Source organism: Patagioenas fasciata, chromosome 8 (assembly GCF_037038585.1).
Source record: "Patagioenas fasciata isolate bPatFas1 chromosome 8, bPatFas1.hap1, whole genome shotgun sequence".
Classification (NCBI taxonomy): Eukaryota; Metazoa; Chordata; class Aves; order Columbiformes; family Columbidae; genus Patagioenas; species Patagioenas fasciata.
In genome coordinates, this window is record NC_092527.1 from 35,820,586 (window position 1) to 35,845,840 (window position 25,255).

Here is a 25,255-nt window from a genome sequence, read left to right on the forward strand (position 1 = left end):
TTCAGAATGGTTAGCTGAGTGTCTTGCGTGAATGTCACTCCAGAGACTGCATGTAGCAAGGGATTTAGTGTTCACTATCACTGTTCCGCATGGTGCAGCAACGTCTCATTGGGTCAGTGCAATCACAAGGAAGAAAAATGGGAGCACCAGCTATCCACGATGCATTGGATCACTCGAGGTTTTAGAGTGGTAGGACAAGAATAAAGAGTACTTAAAGCAATTCTGGAACTACAAATCACTGTCTGGAGCTTTATAGCTATAAAAATGAAGCTGTAGTGCGTTTATAGGCTTACCACTTGGCAGGCTGTCTCAATGCTCTGCCAGCACCACTGTGCTAACAGGGGGATTAAAGGCAGAGTCCAGGCAGCTGTCTTGCTACTGAACAGAACATCCCATTTCCTCAAAGTACTGAGTGGTTATTCCTTATTCAAATCTCACATAACTTAGGTGATGTGGGGTTTTTTTAGGTTCTGGTTTTGCTTTGTTTGTTTTGTTGTTGTTGTTGTATATAGAGAGACATATTTCAGGGACTGTAAAATTCATCCACAGAAGAGCTTCATCTTTGGAGGAGGCAGATGTCACCCTCACCCAGGAATTCAGTGAAGGGAAAATACCATTCTGTGCATGCAGAGCAGGACCCCAGATGTGCCCTACCAGTGAAGCTGCCCTTTCTCCTCCACACCTCTTCTCCCCTGCTTGCTCTTCCCTGGTTAGTAGAGGGCCAGCTGGCTGCTCAGGTGGCTGTGTGGGTTTGGGAGTTAGTGCCTTTACCTGCTGTTCCAAGGAGGTTTTCTCTCTGTAAGTGACTCTTTAGCCAGCTTGTGGTGCAATGCATCCCATCCATTGCCAACATAAAATCTAAAATTATAGCAAAATGTGATGTGGGAGAACTTAGTTGAGAAAAAATGTAGATGATACTTAATCAGAGACACCAACTTTAAGTCTGGAAGCACTGCAGTAAAGTCACCCTTTGCTCTATGAGTTTTCAGTTTCTATTGCTAAATGCAAGGATAAAAGGAGGAAGAACAGAAAATAAAATCCAGACCCATTCAGGTCTGATAGACATGCCAGGGACTAGACTAGATGGAAAGACTGGATTTATAAAGCAACTCAGCTAATGTGAGTGGCATGAATCAGCTCAATATAACATATTTAGAAGGGAATAATTTGTGATGATCTTGCAGCTCTTCCAGACATCTGCAGAGTTCATACCAAATCTATCTAAAATGTGAAATTTCTGGTTCTGTAAGTCAAAGTCATTTATGTCCCTGACTTTGATGTGGGAATGGTTTCACTCACACTGAAGATACAGGGTGTAGGGATGGAAGTTCTCACTGTTGGCTTCTTTTATTCTTTGGGGCTGCTCCTTCAATGATTCCCTTTTTAACCAGATGTATCACTCTGGCTGTGAGGGAAGATCAGGTTCTGCAGTCCTTATTTCTATAGAAGTGTGGATGAATCAATATGAGTTTTGCTTGAGTAAGGGTTGCAGATGTGACCCTGCATTTCGGTAAAACATCCTCTCAAGAGGAAATCCATTTTGTAAGCAGCAAATGTGGGAGAGCAGGACCAGCCAGCTGAGGAAGAGGGGGGATCTGACTTCAGGAAGCTGTTGGAAATGGAAGAGATTTTAAACCCAAAAAGCTATTTTAGTTAGACACAAGTGTCCTGTAAAGCTCCTACGATTTACCTACTCAGCACAGTATGCAGCCAATTGAAGCATAATGTATTGACTTTTCTTGGAAAGATTAGCTTCCCTTTTGTACTTAGCTGCCTATTTTTATGCTGAACTTCTACCTCTCCTGGAAACTCCTCATATGTGTGTGCTTGTAGTCAGATTTTATCTACATATGTAGTGATCAGACAGGAAGAATATCCAAGGTATGCTCTTTTCTGTTTTTCACATCTTAAGCATAGAAGTCTTCTGTATCAGTCAAGCCTGATAATAAGCCCTGGATACAAAGTAAATTAAGCTTGACAGAAAGCAGAGCTTTAGCTAGCTCAGCATCTTAAAAATGTATTTGCTCATAAAAAGCAGCTAACTAACCTCTTCGCCTCAAAAAAAAAAAAAACAAAAAAACAAAAAAAATCTTGGCATTCACAATCTGGTTGACAAATGACATAATCCTTTCAGAGTGTGCCAGGTCCAGGAAACCTCCCAAGAACAGGTGATTCAGGTCGGTTTTGTTGGTGGATATACATGCAACATCTGGGCACAACTGTCATAGGTGCTTATTGAGCAACTAAGCCTTGTCTCAAAGAGGTTATATGTATAGAATCATAGAATCATTTAGGTTGGAAAAAACCTTTAAGATCATCAAGTCCAACCACTAACTTAACACTGTCAAGTCCACCACTAAACCATGTCCCTAAGCACCAGATCTACGTGTGTTTTAAACACCTCCAGGGATGGTGACTCCACCACTGCCCTGGGCAGCCTGTTCCAATGCCTGACAACCCTTCCCATGAAGAAATTTTCCCTAATATCCAATCTAAACTTCTCCTGGTGCAACTTGAGACCATTTCCTCATGTTCTGTCACTTGTTATTTGGGAGAAGAGACCAACACCCTCCATGCTCCAACCTCCTTTCAGGTAGTTGTAAAGAGTGAGGCGGTCTCCCCTCAGCCTCTTGTTCTCCAGGCTGAACAACTCCAGTTACCTCAGCCGCTCCTCATAAAACTTGTTCTCTAGACCCTTCACCATCTCCACTGTCCTTCTCTGAACTCACTCCAGCAACTCAGTGTCTTTCCTGTAGTGAGGGGCTCAAAACTGAACACAGGATTCAAGGTGGGGCCTCACCAGCACCGAGTACAGTGGCACAATCACTGCCCTAGTCCTGCTGACCACACAGTTCTTGATACAAGCCAGGATGCTGTTGGCCTTTTTGCCCACCTAGGCACACTGCTGGCTCATACTCAACTGATATTGATCAACAATCCATCATCACCAAGACCACCACCATCTTTTTCCGCCACTTAGCTTTCCAGCCATTCTTCCCCAAGCCTGTAGCATTGCCTGGGGTTGTTGTGACTCAAGTGCAGGACCTGGCACTTGGCCTTGTTGAACCTCATACAATTGGCCTCGGCCCATCTCAGTCCCCTTGTCCAGAAAAGGAGCTGTCAGAAGTGGGATTCGAACCCACGCCTCCAGGGGAGACTGCAACCTGAATGCAGCGCCTTAGACCGCTCGGCCATCCTGACCTGCTACTGCCTTATCAAATGCTATTGATGGAAATAAACCATGAATGTAACTGCTCATAAATCTCTTCTCCTCTGAGAATAGCTCCTGCCACTGGAGTTCTCACTGCTGCCAGCTTGGGGCTTTTGATTCCTCCTCCAAATGCATGTTTGTGCCCTATGTACACTACTAACACTTCTTAACATTTCTTCCAAGAGAGCAGAACCACCTCAATTTAGGGGTTTAACTTGTACAGGCAAAGAAAAGCTGCCCCACTTTAGCAATATTCCTCAGTCAACAAAGACTATGATGCCAGTTGCTAATCTCAGCCATAGTTATTGAACCATTTTTTCCTTTAGAAACACACAATTATCGAATTCATTGTAGATATACTGTATGCACTAACTTAATTTGAGCTGTATAATCTCATAATGGACATCAATGAATAGAGGATTAGTTAAAACCTATTAATAAAGAGATATAACAGGCCCTCCAATATTTTCTTTCAAAAGGCACAGTAAGCTTCAAGTTCTGCTCCTAGAGCCAAACCTAAATACCCAGCCTGAGTGGTGAGCATCACAGTAGGGGCGAGGGGGAGAAATTACTACCTTTAAATTGTACATTAGAAGCAAATCTACCTTGCACGTCTGACTGTAGTTTTCATTTTCCAGGAACTGCTTTATCTTAACGTTCCCCTCCTTTGAGGTCCTGAGATCTCCTTAGGGGGTGGTGTCTGAATCGTGTCCCAAGACCAGAGTGCCTGTTTGCTTTTGTGTGGAAATCTGGGCTCTGTGAGGCTGCGAGGACTGTGATGGCGTGGGGCTGAGCTGGAGCTAGAACTGTGCACCACCAGCAAGGGAACAGCAGGGCAACCTCCATCCTGCACATTAGCTGTGAATTGGCATTGCTACTTGCAGCAGAGCAAGGATACCCAAGTGTGCAAAATATCCAAACATTATCTGTTCTAAGGTGGAACATACAGAAAAATAGATATTTCTTTTATGCATGTGTGAACACAGATTTACATTTTTAAACTTTAAGAGGAATAAAAGCTTAAAGTTGTTCACATGGTAACTTCTTCCTCATGGTCTGATTCAATGCATTTGAAGTTGATAGAAACTTTCTCCTGCCAACTCTGGAGGCTGGATTGGAGTTCAGGTGAGCTGTATTTAAAAATTTATTTCGACACACATTGGAAAATTGTTTGGAAAATGTGGACTGAGAACAGAGAGGTAGCTAGAAAGAGAGGTTAGCTGAACATCATCTCTGTGCCACTGGGAGTAATTAGGCTGCCTGGCTTTTAAAAGTCAGCTGAGAAGAGAATGACACATCCTAAGAACAATCCAGCAGCTTTTTCTAAATATATTGCTATCAAGAAAAGAAGAAAAAGAAAAAAAAAAGGCCACACAGTATTTTATGCTGTTGTCATTCATGTTCCTTCCCAATATTGAAGGAGTGGCTTCTGATGTCCCCAGGGTCCCTCACACCTCTTACAACTATAGTATCGTTCTAAACACAAGGAATTCTTTGGGAAGATCACATCATGCTGCTGAGAAAACTGTCTGCCCTGTCCAGCCAGCACTGACCACAGTCAGGAGGTTCCTCCCAGCCTTGAAGAGACAGCCCAGCACCTGCAGACAGCAGACCCCAACCCATATCCCACAGCACAGTGGCGTTCTGCCCTGAACCTCAGAATTACCCACCGCAGAGCTGCCCAGGGCGACTCCAGCCACCCCTTTCCCCTTGTATCTGTAGAAGAGAGGGAACAAGACATTGATAAAGTGACAATGAGGAGGAAGGCAGCTCCTCCAACAGTCTGTGCCATTTGTTTCATGGGTGGCTTAGTAGGTCACTGGTAGTTTATTGTCTGGACAGCAAACTATCCCAAGACTGTTTGTGAAGGGTTACAAATTTCCTTCTCGGAACACAGAGGGGTAATGCACAATGACACCAAAAAGTAAAAAAAATAGCAACCCACCCCTCCCCCAAAACAAAACTGGAAACATGAGATAGGTGGTAGTCCTCTGCCATGTCCTCAGCTGAAAGATTTCAAGGCCGTTTTCCAGGACACCCAAATGTCTTTTTAGTATCACTTTCAATTTCAAAGTTACAATAAATAATTTCAATCCTGAAAAAGGCATAAGCATGCCAAGATTGCACTATTATTATTATTATTATTATTGCTTTCATGTTACAATAGGTCATAGCGAGACAGGAGGCAGGACCCTTAAAAACATCCTCCATCAGGTCAGAGCAGGTGGAGTGTGCTGTTTCCTGGGGTCCCGTGGTAGATTCTGCATTGTGATGGAAGCAGCTCTGTGTAGCACAGAGAAGTGCTGGCTGGACCACAGCAGTACTTAAGAACTGCTGGCAGAGCTGAGGGGCGATAGCTGTCACTTTATTCTGCGCACTTAACTCCTATTAGTACTAATAGAGCTGCACACAAACAGTGAGAGCAGATCATGGCCTGCAGCTATTTATGTATTTCTGCCTCATGTCTTGTATTTTATGGCATTGTTCAGTGGTGTCACCGATAAGCTTGCAGTCATTGTGTTTCTATGTTGGCATATGTGGGAATGTGTGTGAAATTTCTAGAGGCAAAAAGGGGGCATACATTTTGAACTGAAGTGTATTATTCAACAAGGGAAGGGAAGGGAATTTCCTTAAGTAAACATTCTGCAGCACAACCCCCCACTCCAAGTCTTCGTGTGGCCCCAAAAACTGCTTTTTGTAGGCTGCTGGTGCCCTCACCATCTTGTGCGAGACTTGTTTATTTGTATTGCAATGGCACTTAGAGCTTCCTGAGGAGTGAGGTCCATTGTGTTATGTGCTGGGCACACAACTGAATAGGAACGAGCATGGCTTTCTGTGTGAGTGCTCTAGAGAGAGAATAGATCATTAAGGTCACTTGTTTTCCTTACAGAGGCCAACACAGGATTGATTCCTACATTATATTCTATCTGTGTATGTATTTTTCCTTCCCACTTTCAAATAGTCGAGGTGCCAAGATATCACTCACTTCCCTTAGGACTCTTCTGTTGCCCAGATGTCTTGTTCAGACAAAGTTACGCCTGATTTTTTTAAGCCCATTTTTAAAAAATGTCATTCTGTTATTTCCAGATGGGGAACATTCATGCAGAGAAGGAAGCTTGTCACAGAGGGAAAGGGGAAGGAAACCTCGGCCCCTGCCAGAGCAAAGAAAGGATTGGAGGAGGCAGCCTGAGTCAACCATAAGAAGGGTCCCACCAGCTCTTTCTACCTCTACCCACTTCTAGACACTCCTGGCCATGTTTGAGACAGCACCATTGAATCCATTCAGCACTACAGCATTGTGTCTATTCAGAGAAATGCACTTCAACAGGGCAACCACCCTTAAAAACAGCCCCATTGTTTCTCCTAAAAGCCTCATTGAAATCTGCGTATGTAACTGGCTGCTGTCTGTGAGTTAGCTATACTTGGCATTACTAATTTGAAAGTGAATGCTCCTTGGAGGGTTATTTTACTCGAAATACAACTTCTTGACAAAATGTTCCTCCTTTCTTCAACAATATCATGGAAATTATTTCCTTTAGAAAGATGATCAATATTGCTTCGTGAACCAGGATCTGATAGGAATTTGTGTTAAGAACATCAGATCAGTGGTTTAATGAATCACACTGTTCTGTGTCTCTGTGTTTGCATGTTTACTGAGAAGCAGTTTTACCTGGCTTGCCCACCAGAGAGAGACACAATCGCTTGCACAGCACACATACACACACTCACCTCAAAACAATCCTCTTGCATGCTGCCAGTAAAATAGTAAGTGCAGTCACACTAGACAGAGTTGCTTCTCAGGGACAAGGAGAAGTTATTCTCCATAATGTATTTTTTGCTATCAAGGTGTCTTGCAGTAGCAGATTTGAAGACTTAACAACGCGAGCACAGACTGAGAGTGCTGGCAGAGCCAGCAACCGGACCCTGTGACACCTGTTCCTCCAGATGACGGTGCAAAGCAAAGCGGGATGAAAGGATATGATAGATCTGTTCATGTCTGTATTTGGAAATCCATCAAACTATAGAAAGGCGTTATTAGACACTGTAAATGAAACCCAGCAAGTACATCTATTGTCAAAATATCTGCAGCAGTGTGCCAGCCTTCACCCTTTTTCAAGCCCCGTCTTGATGATCAACAACTTCTAATTAGCTGGCTTGGACCTTTGTCGAAGTAGGTGCTTCTTTCAAGATACAGCTGTAGTCTGGGATTTTACCTGTTGACTGACCACCAATGCACTCACCGCCCAGCGATCATAGAATGGTTTGGGCTGGAAGGGACCTTCAAAGGTCATCTAGTCCAGCCCCCCTGCCATGAGCAGGGACATCTTCACCCAGATCAGGTTGTTCAGAGCCCCATCCAACCTGGCCTTAAATGCTGGCAGGGATGGGGCATCCACCACCTCTCTGGGCAACACATTCCAGTGTTTCACCACCCTCATCATAAAAAAATTCTTCCTTCTATCTAGCCTGAATCTACCCTCTTTTAGTTTAAAACCATTACCCCCTGTCTTATTGCTACAGGTCTTACTAAAAAGTCTGGCCCCATCTTTCTTATAAGCCCTGCTTGAGATCAGGTATGTCTGCATCACTGCTTCATATGGCTTCTGGTTCTATGAGTTTGTTCTGCTGAGTTATTTGTGTGTAGCACTGAGGTGCATGCTAAGTCTGGCTTCCCAGGTGTGTTAGGAAAGACACTTTCAGCCCTCAGAGAGGGAAAAAAATTTCATCTCCACTTTCAAATGAGGGGTTAAACAAACCTGTGGTAAATTTGACTGCTTCACAGAATGTATTAATGGAGTTGATGCCATGTGGACAGCAGAAAGTGTACATATTGGCCAGTTGCTTGATGCTGCCACTCTAAAGGCCTCAAGAATTAGACCAATTTCACACTAGAAGAGGTGCTTGTTTCTCACATTTTCTTTCACAGTTGGAGCCCTGGTCACTTGTTGATCTTCTGTCCTCATAGAATCTTTCCAGTTCATTTAAAAGTTGGCTCTCTTGTGCATTTCTTAAATTCTTTTAGAAGCTCAAGGTTTGAAATGCTCCCTTACTTTTGAGACTGAAAGGGCAAAACTGGAAACTGAGCACCTTGACCCCAAAGGCCTTATGCTGCCAAATACAGTCAGGAAGAATTTGTGGTAAATGGGGCTGCAGGATCATGCTCCAGTATAAAGTAGTAACTAAATGGTAATTTGTACTCTAAGGCTTTGAAATCTTATGCTTTCCCTTCAGCTTTCTCCAGTACATCTCTCCAGTACAAGCTAGAAGTTCTCCACTGAGAGATTTACTAATTTCTCTTTGCAAAATTTTACTCTCCACATAAAGAATGGATGGCCAAATAAGACTGGTAAGTTATTTCCTTCCAGTCAAGAATATCACTTATTTATATACAATTTTAGAAAAGACTCTTCTTTGTTTGTTTGTTTGCAGGATAACCCATGAAAAAACGACGCTGCCTGTGCCACTTGCCCTCTCTCAAAGCACACAGTGTAAAGGTATGTATAGAGCTGGACATTTATTACATAGCAACATAGAATGGGTTGTATTATATTAACTGATGATTGTCTAGTGAGCATTCTAGTTTAGATAGCACCCAATGTTTCATCTGAACTTTAATTAGTCATTGATCTTTTCTTGTCACTGCACTTTTTTTCTGTGTTACCTGTATATCCACACCAATTAGATATGGAGTATAGGCCGATTCAGAGATTCTTCTTAGCAGGAGCACACATATATACAAATGTAATCAGATATTACACTTATTGGAAACTCTCAAACAGGTGAACTCCGTAAATCTTTTTTTTTTCACTGATATAGTCCCATGGGATTCAGCAAGAGTATCTTGTAGTGGAGGTGTCTCAACTTGCACTTAGAAAGGGATGTATCTGCTCTCTAGGCTGTGAAACCGAATGAAACCGAATGAAAAAGTAGAAAATTATAATTCATCTCCATTTTAATATAAACTAGCGTTACAGTTCATTAAAGGACTTGAACTTCTGACTGTAGTTTTCAGCATTTACTATATGCTCAAGGATTGAAAAGCTGTTTATTATTGTTATTCATATTAAAGCAATGCTTACTGACTGGACTAATTATGCAAAAACAGAGCAGGAGAGAGTTTCTACATGCAAGTCTTACAGTATAAGATAAATAATAGTAGGAGCAGAATGGAAAGGGAAAGCAAGGGGACAAAGTGCTAGGACTGGAGCTGTCTGATTACCAGTGAAGGTCTGCATAGTCTGGCCCCACTCAATCTGTTACCATGCAGTACTTCCTAGTCAAATGTTCCCAGACACACAACTATAGATCTGGAAAGAGCAGTGAATTCTTCTAGTTAAGGATCCTGTTCACCCATAGGTCTTAAAAGTCTCTTTTAAGCAATGTTAAGCTTGCTCCTGCTGACTGTGATAGGACAAAAATGTTTCATGTACATTTGGGTTACCTGGAGGTTAGGAAACATGGCAATATGGTTAGTGTAGTAGTGCTGGATTGAGCTGGTCTACCCTGCCTGATGAAGATGTGCAGCCCAGTAACAGAAGGGTATTATAGCAACAGTCTTTCAGCTGAAATAATTTGTCTTTGCTAAATTCTCTTCGCTGATTAAAGACATTCATGACATGCTGTCTCATTCCTGACCTCTGACTCCAGTTTTATCAAGAACTACTTTACCCTTATAGAAGTGCTTTGGGATGTGTTCAAATAATTTCTGCAAAAGTCCTTTTTACGCAGACATCGATTCCCACATGGTGTAAGCTCACTCCTGCCAGACCACGTTCCTGGCCCACAGACCCATGACGGATTTTTTTAGGGCTCCCGCATCCTCACAACGTGTTTCCCGGTACCAGCAGCCCCGGGTACCCCTCGGGCCCGGGCCGGGGCCGCGCTGCGGGGCCGCCGCTGTCCGCGGTGCTGAGCGGCCCCGGCCCGGTGGCCGGCGGGTCAGGTTCCCAAAAACCTTCCCCAGCTCCAGACACGGAGCTTCCCAAAGGGACCTGCCCTGTAGGAGCGGTTTCTCTCTTTGAGAAGGTGGCAGGCTTGTGGCAGCACCAGTGCCCTGCAGAGCTGGTAGGGAACGGGTACGTCGTCAGCTCTTGGTCATGGCTACACAAAAGGCTCTCACTGTTTTAGTCGTGTCACTGGTGCTCAGGGTACTCTTGCAGAAAAAGGTGATCGTCTTTGTCTGAAATTGTTATGTCTTGGGGCCTCATTGGTTCTGGGAGGTTGTATTGTGTCTTTACACTTAGATCCATGTGTCTGTCCAACAATAATGTACAGAAATCTACCTAGAACTTTAGAAAATTCATCTTACGTATTGATAACAAGACAGAGATAAAGCTCAAACCTTAGATTTCATGCTAACTATATCCAGATGGATGTGAGGTTTGGCTCATTAAGAAGTTGTGAGACAGTAATACCATCCCATCACAGAAACAGTACTCACTGCCCCCAGAGTCCACAAAGGGTAAATACATACTCAAAACTCCTATTAGCAGGAAGAGATTTCTAGAGACATATTCTGAATAGCAGAATTTGGGCATCTTCCATCAGAGTGAAAATATTTCTTCTTTACTTGTTTTTGGAAACAGATCTATAATAAATACTGTGGCCATTGTGTTTCATCTTTTCCCCATTAATCCAATCTCTTCAAATAACATTTACATATTTATTCTCAGCATTGAACATACTTCTTAGAAATTCAAGATGTGCCACAGTAAAGTTTCTACTACCTGATTACATGGCCTGTTGTTTTTTGCGCATTTTTTGTTTGTTGGTTTGGGTTTGGGGTGGGTTGCTTTTTTGTTTTGGGTGGTTTTTTGTGTGTTTTTTGGGGTTCGTTTTGTGTTGGTTTTATGTATGCATCTTCGATCCTGCTTCTGTGAAAGTCTGTGCACACAGTACAAGGCGTTTTACTGCAGGAGCTTTACCACTAAGTCTGACTACCACAGTCCTGGATAGAAACTTCAGGAGTTCAAGCTGGAAATGAAAGACAGACATGCTTGAACTGGAAATACAACTTATATGGCTGATGTTTTCCCTCTTTGATAGATAAATTCAATGCTTAAAAGTTTAAATCAATTCCTCTGATTTTTTCCCCACTTCAGCCTTCTAATGAAGAAGAAAAGTTATTCTGGACACAAACAGCCTATACTAAGACTGAAGACCATAAGTATCAATATCATCTATGGAGATCATGTTATCACAAAACACTATTTAAACTCTATGTGACAAGGGATCTGATTTCATCAAGTCAGTAGGAGAGCTGGCAAGTGGGAGAGAAGTAAACACACAAAAAGTTTCTTAGGATCTTGGACTGAATAAAAAGCAACTAATCGATGTTTTTCACGCTGTTTTCTCTAGGACCATATTAGAACTATACCAATGGAAGAAAGTACTAAACATGCATGCAAACATGTTTAAGTGGCAGTAAATATCAGTTCTCTTGGTAAATAATAATAATGACAGTAATAATATCTAAGAAGGCACAATGCACCAAGAAATAATAAACATAATCCCTTTCATTAAAAATGTTTCGCTCCATGGGGCCAGTAATCCAAGACTGTTTCCATATGACTCCGTTGTTTTAACAGCTGTGGCCATGGTATAAAGTTTCACATTTGGAGCCTGAGCACAATTAAAGTCCCCTTCAACACCTGATGAAGTTGGTTCTTATTTACTAATTCATCTCTGTAATCGGTTGATCTTGAAGATGTTCGCAATGCTGTGTCCAGAGTAGTATAGAGATTATCTCGGAGTGCGCACTCAGGATGTCTGGAATTGCCTATTTATCCCTCCTTAGTTCTTTATGGCAGCACTTTATTCTCCTGCCTACTTATGATTTCCATTTAGCATTTGGTTTCTGAAATTGTTTAGAAGCCTCAAAGAGCTTAAGACCATCTAGCGGCAGGCACAGCTTAGGGGTTTAAGTTAAAGAGACCGGGCAGGGAAAGAGGGAAAGGAAGAAAGATCAGGGCTAATGAGAGGAAATGACTGCAAACGGTAAATTGGAATTGGCTATAGTGACTGTTAAATTTTTGGTCACAATTCTGCCTCACTTTCTTTGATGCAAGAGTATATGCTGATACCTCCTTCTACACAGCTTTAGATGGCTACCAGTATCACCAATTCAGAGGAAGAACAGCAAGAAACTCAGTGATTAATGACTAACAATGATCTTAGGATCAGACAAAAATTCTGGTAGAAACAAGACCTGGTCTTCTGTTCCTAATTTCAGGCTGGGGACTAAACCGTGAGGACATCCTTCCATATTTCTATACACACACCATTTAGTCCTTCACTTGCTTGTCTCTCTGAGAACATTTTTATAGCCAGGGTGAGGACTTCTTTCATTTGACCTCTCACATGGTTATCTTTAATTTTTTTCCCAGGCGTGGTCTCAGTATCTTTGTCTCTCTCTGTGTTCTGGCTGACTTCCTTCCCAATGTCCGGCCTAAATCTCTGAAGCCACAGCTCCTGACTTGCCAATTTGATCCTTGCCAGCATGAGTTTCTTTCTACTCCCTGTCTTTTCTGCACACTAAAATCAGAAAAACAAAACTGTGGAAAGGAATTTAAAACTACAAGAACTTCTTGAGGTTTCCCTTGCAAAATTTTCTCTGGATTGATCCCTATGCAGCCAGACTAATAGAAAGAAAAATAAAATCACTGAATAGGAAACAGGCATGTTAGCATGAATTTTCCTTTCTTTTTGGAACAGAGTTGAAAAATTGGTTTGTCTTTGGTTTTCCATCAGTCCCACAATCTGTTTTTCATGCACCTTTGGTGATGTGCTGCGGAGGTTTCTACTGGCTAGATATACCTTGTAATGTAACAAACTTTGTGGACCAGCCTTGTGTGGATTGCACTGTGTTATCTGTCCTCTGCTGCACCTGATTTCTTGGCTGATGCTTTCAGCTGAAATATAGAACACGTATTTCATCCACCCAGGCTGTGGCAACTCAGCAGATGTGGCCTGTGAGACAGCCTTCTCGTGTTGACCATAGCACCATGTGTCAGGTAAAGGTTTGTATTCTGGGTGAATCCGTACTGGTGCGATGTTTTCATCGCTGCTCACAGCAGGGGCATCAAACAGAAGAATGGGCTGCAGACAGCTGAAGAGAAAAAGGCTCTGGGAATTTATTACTTTGGTTTTTTTCACAGGAAGAATAAGAAAGAAAAGGCAGCACCTCTTGGCAAACAGTTACATTAAGTGCAGTTTGCGAGAACTGTGCATGAAAAGAAGTTGAAAGGGTTTTGATTGTTCAAGTAGAAAGGAGATGAAGAAGAGGTAACCTGGTAAAAGAGAATCAAAAAGGTAGTGGTTGCAGAAGGTAGCTAGGGAAGATCTTTGCTGCTGCTTCTAATGACAGAACTTGGGAACATTCATGTTAACAAAAAGTAGAAAATGAATATGCAAAATGTAACAATTTTTGGTTTATATATGATTAATTGTGGAACTCACTCCACTAGAAATGTTTAAGACAACACTCAAATTAGAATCAGTCGCTCACACATGTATGAAGAATTGCATTAACAGTAACAACTATGTATAGAAAGATAGCAAACACTGCCCTTAAGTTTCTCAGTAATTACCAGAAGCAGCAAGGTGAGGAGTAAACTGCTTATTAGCAAGTTCTTACGTCTGAGTCAGAAACATTTCATTTCAGCTTCTGCCAACTGGCACTCTGGACTGTGGATAGGGTCCGGGGTCACAGTTTATATTACGGCTGCTACACAGACAGCATCACATCGATGGATTTCACTTCAGCTTCCCTGGTAATTTTGTTAAACACTTGCCAATGACTGTGACTTGATTCTGTTTGAGAGTTATTCTTTCAAAGTGTTTTTCTTCTCTCTGAAGAAATAAAATACTCTGAAGTTAATCAAGGACCCTGTGTGCTTTTTTATGTGTCACAAGGTCACATATCTTGGGCTGATGACAGGGTTGCAAATGGAGACAAAGTGGTCAGAGGCTGCACTAATCCCTGGCATGAGGGGTATGGAGGAGCAGCAAATAAAGCAGGACCTATGTTAAGTGGATGGGCAAATGCTTTTGAAAGAATCCTCTAAATAGACTAATTCCTCTTTTCCCTACACGGACCCGGCTAACATTGTTTTGTGTTCACCCTGGATGCTCAGGAGCTGATCCTAAGAGTTTTGCCTTTCTGAGAGCCACGGGACCCAGCACTCTGTCCATGTACCTGTGGAAATATTCCTTGGGTTCAGCTGAATAAACTGAAATAACCTGTGCTGCCCTCAGTCTTTGTTATTGCTTGCTCACCCTAAGTCCTATGTGCAGATGCTGCTGAAGGAAAGTTTGAAGAAGTCTGCCAGACACAAAAACTTTCTTTTTTGTCAAAAAATCACGCTGGAGATATGTTCATATTTTGTTTATTTGCTTTCCTACTAAATATTCCTACCTCTCACACTCACACATGCTGCCTCTGCATGAGCCAAATATTTCTCAATTTGAGCTCAGATGCCACAGTGATGGACACAAATAATGATATTGCATGAAATGCAACAAAATATTTCAGCAGCAAGTAGCTTCAGGAAGGTAGATTGTGTTCATTGCCCTGGCAGAACGAAATTCAGCATTTCAATGAAAACAAGCAAACAGTGTCTCTGGGCAGCACACAGCTTCAGAACAGCTTTGGTGTAGTGGGAAAAAAAAAACAAAACCAAACCCTATTATTTATATGAAATTTTTGATTTAGGCTCACCATGTATATGGATGTGCATATATGTGATTTTTAACTTGTCCTACACAGCAGCATAGCTACAGGTGGCATTCCCTCCCTTTTTTACAGAAATCAGATGAACATATTTTAGGTTTTTTTCTCCTGCAAAAAGGAGGGGATTTAGACACCCAGAAACCTCATGCATTTCAAATGCTGGAAGTTTCAAAGCAAACAATAAATTACCTCCCTCCCTGTTGCGGTCCAAGGTTTTGACCTGCGTCACAAGCGGGGACTGAAATAGGACTGTGATAACCCTGCATGGGAGGTGGGAGGCAAAAGCCTCGGCATTTGCTTTACTCCCAGCCCAGATGCAGCCCCTGGTACAGCAGTGGGACAGGTGGAATTTGAACGGTGCAGAAAATTAAAAAAAAAAAAAAAAAGTCGTCTTGAAGTATTTATTGTAGTTGAATGCTTAGATAAGACACTTTAGCATCTCAGGGCACATCCTTATTTGGAAATATTCAGAAATAATTAATAATAATAGGAACAAAACTGTCTAATGCTTCTACTGAGGACGGTTGCAATGCTGTAAAATAATGTTTTGTGCGTAAGTGTGGGCGATTTATCTTGATGCTGGTTTAAATTGCCTTAGGTGGGGAGCAAAGAGCTTATATTGACCATGGATCCAGCCCTGGGACTACAGGTCAGGCCAGTGATCAGGGAAAAAGAGCGTCACAGTGCACGGGCAGGAACCCCTCTACTGTCTCCAGTTAAAAAAAAAAAAAAATAGAATAGCAGAGAAATCCTCTTTACAGTTGAAGGCGCCTTAGACAGCTCTGGCAGGACACATTCATTCTCGTGTTCCCTATGGGTCACGGTGCAGCAGCAGATTTGGGCACTGAAGTGGCCCCATCTCAACAACACAGAGGTCCCTGGGGGACAGGGCAAATTCATCGGGCAGGACAACCCCACGTAGGGCAGGACAGCCAGGGGAAGGTTTGGGTTATGGTGATTGCCTCTTTGGCAAAGGCAACCCAGGCCAGGGCTCCTCTCTTTGTCCAGGGCTGTGAGTGATGCTGCGCAGTCCATGCAGGCAAGGCAGAAAACCTGAAAACTACCCTCTCGCCGCGGGTCTCCCTGGCAGATCTGGTTTGCCACACTCAGCTCTTTCCTCTTTAACGCAGCTTCCTATCCCGCTTGAAGTTTTTTCTGTCTCGATCAAGAGTTTCAATGTCACCTTTTCAAATACCATCTGCGATCCCCCCCTTTACCGGGGTTGCGCTTCCCCAGATAATTTCTACACACTTTAGGAAAAAAAATTTAAAAAAAAAAAAAAAAGGGAAAAAAAGAATCACCATCACCACCACAGTCTTCCTTTTTAATCTCGAGCTGTGCATCTGCCCTGGCTGGGACAGGCTCACGGCTCAGCCCAGCGGAGGCTGCACCGGGACTGGTGGCCGTGGGGAAGCCGCGGGGCAGGCAGGTGCCCCGGTGCCGCAGGCGGCTTGGCCTGGGGAGCCGCAGTTTGACGCCTCGCTGGGGCCCTGGAAGAACCAGGGCCAGGCGGGGGGGGGGCTCCTGGAAAACCTGGGTTCTGCCCAGGAAAGGACTCTTGGGGCTGGGCTGCCAAACAGGACGGAAGCAAAGGCTATTTAGAAAATTCTTAAAAATATACATATTTATGCGTGCAAGCGCATATATATACATTCATATGTATGTATGTGTTTTTATATATGCATATAGATATCTATAAATATATGCACACGTGTATGCGCATCCCCTACGTGTCTGCCAGGCCCGACAACCGCCCCAGGCGGGGAAAGAGAAGAGCGAACCCCGCGCCGGGGCCCGGCGGTAGCAGCCGGGCAGTCCTGGCACCCGGCTGGTGTCCCCACGGGGACCGCACCCGCCGCCCCGGCCACGGGTATGGGCACGGCCACGGGCCAGGGATCGGACCCGCGGGGCCGGGGACTGTTCCAAGGGGTGGGTCGGAGCCAGGGGGGGAACCGGGAATGCCCCAGACTGCCCCAGGAAGAAGAGACCCCACTCCACGAAATGGAGTCCGTAATCCCTCGCTTCACAATTAAACATAAAATAAAATAAAATAAAAATAAAATAAAAGATCGCGAGGGTTATGTAGGGATGGGATTTTTTTTATGGCAGTGTACGTATTATATGAAGGTAATTTGGGTGCTATGAATATAAGACGAAAATACACCTAATTCCATCATCATATAGATATAATATATTTCACTCTCACCACATAAATACAAAACATCCAAATATCCAAAACATTCAGAACAAAAGTTAGTAGCAAGGGCTCAGCGCTCGATTCATTCATTATCTTTTCCAACTAGTTGCCTAGAAACTTCAAACGTAAATAATTTACAATAAAATTACTATTTTCTTTCGGTCCAGATCCTTCTGTCCAGTTCTGGTCTATAATTAATTCTATACACTACAGCAACCATTCCACTTTTTGTAAATTTTTTTGGTTACAATTTGGTGGCACGTATTTATACAATTTGTAAACGCCATGTGTTAAAGTTTAAAGAAAAAAAAAAAGAAACTTAAAACCAAAGTAAAGAAATATTTCTTCTTTTTGTTTTTCCAAAGAACTAACTACGTACAGTATCCCTTTTCTGGTAAATTCAAGTACCGAAATTGAACAGGAAATATTCGATCCGGAATACTAGAAAATGAAATACATAGATTTCTGGAGAAAATAGCAGAAAGAATTCTGAAGGAAAAAAAGAAGGTTGTTACATAGATGTATTTTAAAGTACAAAAATAACAACAAAGGATACGCTTTTTATATTTTACGTTCGTTTTAAATGAAGCGTGAGCGATGTACGAAAGGCTTGTTTTAGGAGGAAGGAAGGGTAAAGATTTTTTCTTTAATCAGGTGCATACGGAAATTATTTGGAAAAATGAAATCGGGAAAAAAAAAAAGGAAAAAAGTTACCATCGCAACAGATCTGGATGCAAATCGGGTCGCGACTTCCATTATTTATCTGCATATTTGCTTTTGCAGATAAAGTCCGCAGGACTGGCCGTGGGAATGAAAAAAAAAAAAGAAAAAGAAAAAAAAAAAAGAAAGAAAGAAAAAAAGGGGCGTTATGTTATCTCGAAGGGAGAGACAGTTTTATTCAAAATCTCTGCAGCCACTGGTTTCTGCCTCCCCGCTTCGTGGGTGTATTGTCAAGGCAGTCCGTTCCGGCCCTTCCCACGTTCAAGATTTATCGTGAAAAAGAAAAGTTGCTGGACATTTTCCTGGCTGGTATTAAGGGCAAACGGCAAGGACTTTACCCGGGGACTGTAGTGCAGTGAGTGTGTGTGAAACGGGAACCACAGGTGGAGCCGCCAAACCTCCGTGCTCAGGAGTCACTGAAGTCTGGGGAGGGGAGGGGAAAAGAAAGAAAAAAAAAAGGGGGGGGCATCACTTCGTGGCTCCATCTTCCCCTCTCCGAAATCCTTCTCCCTCGCTTGGCATTGGCTACAGACGAGCCTAAAGAGCCCGGCCAAACCGCACCCTGTCCGCTCTCCCTCTCCGTCCCTTTCCTAACGGTGTCAAAGCAAACGAACAAACAGACATCCCCCCCCGAACGGACAGACGGATCCCCGGGCCGACGGGGCAGGGAGAGCCGCGGTGGCTGCCCCGCTCTCGCCGGGCTCCGGAGAAGGTCCCCCGGCAGCCACCTCACCTCGCCCTGCGAGCACCGGGGCCTCACTCCGCCCCGGCCCCCGCTTCGCCCCGGCCCGCGGAGGGAACCGCGCCGCGGGGCTGGGAGGCGGCGGCGAGGGAGGGGGCTGCCGGCAGGCCGCCGCGCCGCCCGTCCCATAAATACCGCCACAAATAGAGACTATAAATATAAATACGGGGAAGTTACTTAGAGTCAGTCCAGTGCTTTTTTCTCAGCGCTTTCTTTATTGTTGGTCCGGGAGTAGGGCTCGAAGGCGGACGAGCTCAGGTAGCGGGCCGACAGTTCCTGCAAGTTGCCCGCCAGCGAGCCGGCCACGGCCAGGGGCGTGGAGGAGAGCCGCCCGGCCACCGAGCCCAGCAGCGCGGGCACCGGCAGCCCGAACAGCCCGTGCCCGGCAGCGGCCGCTCCGTGTAGCGCTGCCGGAGGCGGGGGCCCTGCCGCGCTGCTGGCGGCCGGCGGGTGCGGGGAGCCCCCGGCGGGAGCCGCCGCCGCCGCCGCGCTGCCGCTGCCCGCTGCCAGGCCGGGGCCGCGCAGTGTCGAGCCCAGGGCTCCGGTAGCGCAGGGCGGCAGGAGGCCGGGCAGCCCCGGCGGGGAGAGCAGCCGGCCTTGCTCCAGCAGCCGCAGAACGCTGCAGGTGGCGGCGGTCTCGGATACCACCGACCGCAGCTCGGAGTCCTTGCCCTGGTCCTTTTTCTGCTTGGTGCGCCGGTTCTGGAACCAGACCTTGACCTGCAGGCCGGGGAGAGAGGCAGGGTCAGCGGCGCGGGGAAGGAAGGGCGACCCCCGCCAAGGTTATCCCGGGACCCCGACACGGCTCCGGTGGTACAGGAGGAAAGGCTGCGGGGGAGGGCAGGAGGCGTCCGGCCCAGTACTTGCTAACGGGGAGCGCTTTAAAAACGCACAAAGCGACGGGCGCTCCCTGCAACCTGGCTGCTCCCGTTTCGGGGTGGGTCCCGGGGGAACAGAGGGGAATCCGTGAGCCCTTATCGCACTACATCTTTAACCTGACTTAACTTTTTCCTCCTTTACTGTACGCCAGTAGTTCTCTGGGAGCTGAATCCAACCCTTTCCCCAGCTCTTTTTTGCTCTCAGCCGAAGTCCCGGCGCGCCCACGGGCCGGACCGCGGCCCCTAGAACCGTGCACGGTGGCGGCAGCCGCCCCGCTCGCAGGGACCTGCACCGCGCCGCTGCGGCCGCTCAGGTCCGGCTGCCTTCCCTGGGTGTAACCACAGCTTTGCACTTCTTCCCCAATCTCCAGGCCTGGACAGTTTCTTTCCCCTCACCACCCATTTTAGACAATATATAACTTTAAAAAGGAATCCTGGAAGCCCCTCCAAAAAAAAAAAAAAAAAAAAGTAAAACATACCCCAACTAAAACAATAAGAAAACCGTGGTGGTTTCTGTAACCTTCGAGCTATTGAACTTGTCATTTCTATCCGGCATGGGAAAGAAAAAAGCTAATTAGCTTGTCAGGGGAATTTATTGTTGTATGATATTTTGCGGAAATATGAAACCAGCTTTCAGAAGTTTGGTCTTTTTAGATGCTTTCCCGCACTCTCGTATAGTTTTAATCGGCCTGACCGCCCCCGGGCCGCAACCACTCTACTCTGCAGAATGGAAGTGAGATTCTCCCCCTCGGAAATGCAAGGACTCAAAATTAGGGCCCAAACTTCAGTCTTGTCCTCGGATCTCTTGTACCCAGGAAAGGGTACTCGGACCGAACGTCTCTAACCCATCAGCCCCCAACGGAAGGTGCCAACCTCTCCACCCGGGGTTTTAGCAGCTGTTTTCTGCTTGCTGCTAGCTGGGAGCGGCTCGGCCTCTTCTCCCTTCTCCCGGCTGCCGCAGCACACCTCCGCGGCCGAGGGACACCCGACACCGGTACCGCGGAGCCGGGGGCACCGAGCCCCGGTGGGGCCAGGACGTCTCCCCGCGCGGGTCAGCCGTAGTGGGAAGCTGTTCCCCGGCCTGGGGAGGGGTTTGGCTTCGTGGCCAAGATCCCGCGGACCCCTCGGGCCGGGCCTCCTCACTGTGTGCGGACCCACGGGGCCACAGGAGAGCCCACGAGGGTGTGTGCCCCCACACGCATGGCCGAGTGGCCCCTTCCGGGACTCCCCCTTCCTTGGCTGCACGTAGTTAATTACAGATCCCTTGCCGGGACGCCTCAGCCACTCACTCCTCAGCTCCATCCCGTACCTCCCCCACGACCGGACACGCGTGGGCGGCCTTTGCCTCTCCATCGGGCCCGCGACTCTGCCCGACAGCAACCGGGAGGCCCGGTGCGCAGCAGAGACGTCTGGGACGGAACGAGGGGGTCCCACGGAGGGAACCGGAGCCGGCGCGGAGCAGGGCAGGGGAATGGGGGTAGCCGGGGCTCCCCGTCTCGCTGGGGCTACCTGAGTCTCGGAGAGATTGAGCTGACGGGCGAGCTCGGTGCGCTCCCGCCCCACGACGTACTGGCAGCGCTGGAACTCCATCTCCAGGCGGTAGAGCTGCTCGGCAGTGAAGGAGGTGCGGGTCCGCTTGGGACGGTCCAGATCAAGACCCTTAGGCAGAATAATCTCTCTGATTGAACCTTTGGCATCTGGCAAAGAAAGGCGCAGTCAGTTTTACACCCAGACAACCCTCCACACTTTTTTTTTTCCTGATTTTTTTTTTTAAAATATTTTTCCGAGGGAAAGAGCCGCCACCAGAGCCTTCAAGACCGAGACCCGAGTCAGACCCGAGCAGGGTCCCCGAGACTGCGGCACTGCACCTGGCCACTGCACCCAAGGAGGGAGAAAAAAAATAAACAACAGAGAAGGAAGGAGAGGGCTGTGAGGGCCCGGGGCTCTAGAAATAATCCCCTCAGCCCATTAAAAAATTGGCCTTAATATATTGCACTGATAGTACGACACTGCGGCATTACCCACGGGCCCTCTGTGAGGCTGGGGAGAGATTCTCCAGGCCGGGCTTTGTGCTTCGAGTGCAGGGCTACTCTTTGTTCCCCCGGGGCTCAGGATTGGGGCTTCCTGGAAGCCGACACACACACCCAACCGCCCCCCAACATATAAAACCTCTATTTTTTTATTCAGAACAAGTTTCCAAGAGCTTTCAGGGGATGGGCAGCGCTGCCCCCAAGCTGGCTGCCTGCCCACCGCGAATCTGGGGACACCTCCAGCCCACCCAGCATCCCGGGGAAAGCATCGCCGTCACCTCTGCCTTGGAGTTTTGGCAAACAGGAGAAGAAGGAGGGGGGGGGGACCAAAACGAGGCACCAAATAGCCCGCAGAAACCTCACTTTTCTCGTAGCCCCCACCGAAAGAAAGCGGGACAAATCTTATTAACACGACTGTCAAGATAGAGCCAGATTCATGTTACATTAAAGCCTTCCCAACTTTGCTTTCCGAAATTTTATCTCCTCGGTACGTTTTAAATCGGAGACAATCACATCATTTTAATCTGACCCCTCTCTGGGTCAATCGGTCGCGCAAGGATTAATTATTGTTTACAAGGCCTGCCTCACACTAATTTTGTTCCGATCCTTTCCTCATTCTCCTCCCCCAAAATGCACCTTAATAAAACTGAAATGTCTTCAGTTTGGTTTTTTGTGTGGGGAGGTTGTCTTTTTTTTTAAGGGAGCGGGAGTAGAATGATTTAATCCGTTTAACCTGGGAGGGAGACGAGGGCTGAGAAAAATAAAACGTAAACTATCGGAAGAAAATAATTATAAAGCCCTTTGTCATTCCCTCGTTGATTTTAAGGATGACGGTTATTTTAAAATAGCCCTTTCTACTGGGATGCCGGGCGCGGGGAGAGGGGGGACAGTCGGAGCCCCTGCCCTCCGGAGAAGACCTTCTTGCCCACTCCGACAGCCGGGCGGGAACCGCAGCCCCGCGCCATTGTACGCGGGAGGGATGCGCGGGCGGAGCGCGCCCGGCCGGAGGGGCAGAGCGGCGGCCCCGCCAAGGGCGCACTGGTCCCGGCGGGGTCCCTGAGGGGATGGGCACCCCGGGAAAGCTCCAAAGCCGCACAAAACAGCGGGGCCGGCCTGGTGGGGGGCAAAGCCGGGGAGGAACCACCGCGGCTTAACTTTCCCCCGAGCCGCTGGCGGAAACACAGCGGAATAAAGCCGGGATGGCGAGGGGGCTGCAGGGCACAGCCCGGCCGGGATGTGGGATCTCTCTTCCGGAGCCATACGAAGGTCTTTCCACCCAAGGACGGGTCATAGGGAAAGCAACAAAATCAACAATTCTCCCGGGCGTGAAGAGAGCTCACCTTCCCCCACCCTCGCGAAATACCTCAAACTCATACCTCTAACTAGGATCCTCCTGCAATAGTCCGGATCAGCCGAACTAGATTTACTTTTATTACAATCTTCCGTAGCTGCAGAGGCAGAAAAAGTCCCTTGTTGATCCTTCAAAAAAGAAGTAGAAATATTTCCTTCAGACCCTTTGCTTTCTTTGCCCTCTTTATGTCCGTTCTTCGAGACCCTGTTAGCTTCAGTCTCTGAACTGCATCTAACGTCCATTTTGTCTTGTTTCCCAAACATGTAGTGCAATAAAAACAAAAGAAAAGAAAAAAAACACCCAAAAATATAGAAGAGTAGTAGTAGAAGAAGAAGACGAAGTCTATGCTGGATATTGCACGGCTTAGGGTCAGATCGGTGGGGATCTGTAAAGCACCTTGAGTAAGGAAGGTCGGGTTTTATCCCACTGGAAAAGCAGCGGCTTCCTCAGTCCCAGCGTCCTTAATGTGACGGTCCAGCTTCCCAGAGCGCCCAGTGATCAGGTACTCAACAGTACAACTCTAAAATGATTTAATGTCTGCCTTATTACGGAGACATGTAGTTGTTAGACACACAGAGGGACGCGCACTCGCTGTTTCAATTGATTACGGGTAATTTTGCAGCCTCCACATTTAGGTTACCTCATGAATACACTAAATTGTTTGGATAATATATCAGATCGTAATGGATGGTTTGTGTGCTTGTCCCCAATCAAGTAGAGTTTAGCCAGTGAATAAACTGAAATGATTGGTCTTGCTTTCAGGAAACACACAATCAAAAGACTGAGACTTCCAGAAAAAAAAAAAAAAAAAAAAAAAAAAAGAGAGGAAAAAAAGGGGGGTAGAGGGAAAAGAAAAAAAAAAAAAAAAACTTTTGACAAGATTCACCCTGAATTGTTAGCACCATTAGCAGCCATTATTAACTTTCTTCAGTATGCCTTTGACCTCCCGATTATATAGTGGCTTTCTCCAAAGCACGCCAAATAAATCTGAATAAAGCTGCTAGGAAGGGCTGGAAAAATGCAGTTGTAGGGGGGTGGGGAAAAAAAAAGCCCCCTGAATTCTAAACAAACAAACAGATCCCCAGCACGCTCACACACGGAAAGTTCTTCTTTCAAGCAGATCTCTCCAAGGAAGCAGGTTATCTTGGCCAGCAGAAATCCTCCTTAACACATCTCCCCACAGACAGCCATCTTAAACTCCTACCTCTCCTTATTTCAGTCCCGATACTTGCTTTTTGTGCTTCTCCCTCTGTGTGTGTGTGTGTGCGTGCATGTGTGTGTGCTAATTCTGCACCTTCGCAAACACTGAACCTATTCGCAGAGCCTGCTCATTGAAAAAAAAAAAGCAAAAAAAAAAAAGCCAGCTTTGTGTGCAGTGGATCCAGGAAGGGGGAGAAAGGGAGAGGGGGAGAAAGAGGGAGAGAGGGAGGGAGGGAGCAAGAGAGGGAGGGGAGAGAGAGATAGCCCGTGAAAAATCTCAACTGCGTGATCCACTAAAGGAGAAAAAAGTTTTACTCTAGCTATTTCATTGTCTCTGCTACAATATCTTTGAGAACCGCAACAGCCAGTAATCCAATAAGACCATTGATTAGGCTACAATGATTCAATTCAAGCAAATGGCCTTGTGCAAAGAGCATGCTCCAGTCCTTCTTGTCACCTTGCAGGGCAGAAGCCCTCTTCATGCTGCTCTCCTTATTCATTCCTTTATGGGAAATGTAGAGCAAAAGGAGTGAAAGATGGCAATTATCTAATTGGACTATTAACAAACAATTCTCTGAGTGTGGCTGTCTGGCAGTGGTTCTTGGGCGAGGTGAAAGGCCACATGTTGCACTGGCCCCATTCACAAAGAGTTTAGGGGCCTGAGAGAGAGAGAAAGAATTTTCCCTGAGAATTTTTCACACAAACGCCGGAGTATCCACCAGTGTGCTCCTCTCCTCCTCATCCTCTGACTGCCTGGGCCGCTTGCCTGGGAATTTTCCCCACCTGAAGCAGGCTGGGGGAGCCATGGGTTTTGCTGCAGATGATATCGATGGGTAAGAGCATAATGCGGCGCCTTTGGCAGGGCTGCTCAGCCCCACGGGTCTCATCCTGCCCCGCTGGAGGAATAACAGCTCTCGCCCCACGGGACCCAGTCTTTGTCCAAGGTGGTATAAGGGTGAAGGATCTAGCGCCGGGACCTGATCGTCATAAATGGGAAATTCAGGGGAGACAAGAAAAGAAGAGAGGGGGGGAAAGAAGATAAAGGAAGTGAAAAGAACAGAAGGGAAATGGAGGGAAATGAAGAGAAAGAAAAAAGAGAAAGAGAAAGAGAAAGGAAAAGGAAAAGGAAAAGGGAAAGGGAAAGGAAAAGGAAAAGGAAAAGGAAAAGGAAAAGGAAAAGGAAAAGGAAAAGGAG

General features: G+C 46.1%; 1 protein-coding gene and 1 non-coding gene across 2 annotated transcripts; both read right to left on the reverse strand.

Annotated features, from left to right (window-relative positions):
• Positions 1–3,118: 3,118 nt before the first annotated feature.
• TRNAL-CAG (transfer RNA leucine (anticodon CAG)) lies at positions 3,119–3,201 on the reverse strand. Its single transcript has one exon. It is a non-coding gene; the product is annotated as a tRNA-Leu (tRNA).
• A 13,909-nt stretch (positions 3,202–17,110) lies between these two features.
• Positions 17,111–24,435, reverse strand: VAX1 (ventral anterior homeobox 1). The gene is made up of 3 exons (XM_065843836.2): positions 22,886–24,435; positions 20,989–21,176; positions 17,111–19,321 (listed from the first exon to the last, which is right to left on the reverse strand). The coding sequence occupies exons 1-3, from the start codon at positions 23,121–23,123 to the stop codon at positions 18,785–18,787; spliced, it is 963 nt and encodes a 320-aa protein (XP_065699908.1). The 5' UTR covers positions 23,124–24,435; the 3' UTR covers positions 17,111–18,784.
• Between the last annotated feature and the right edge of the window lie 820 nt (positions 24,436–25,255).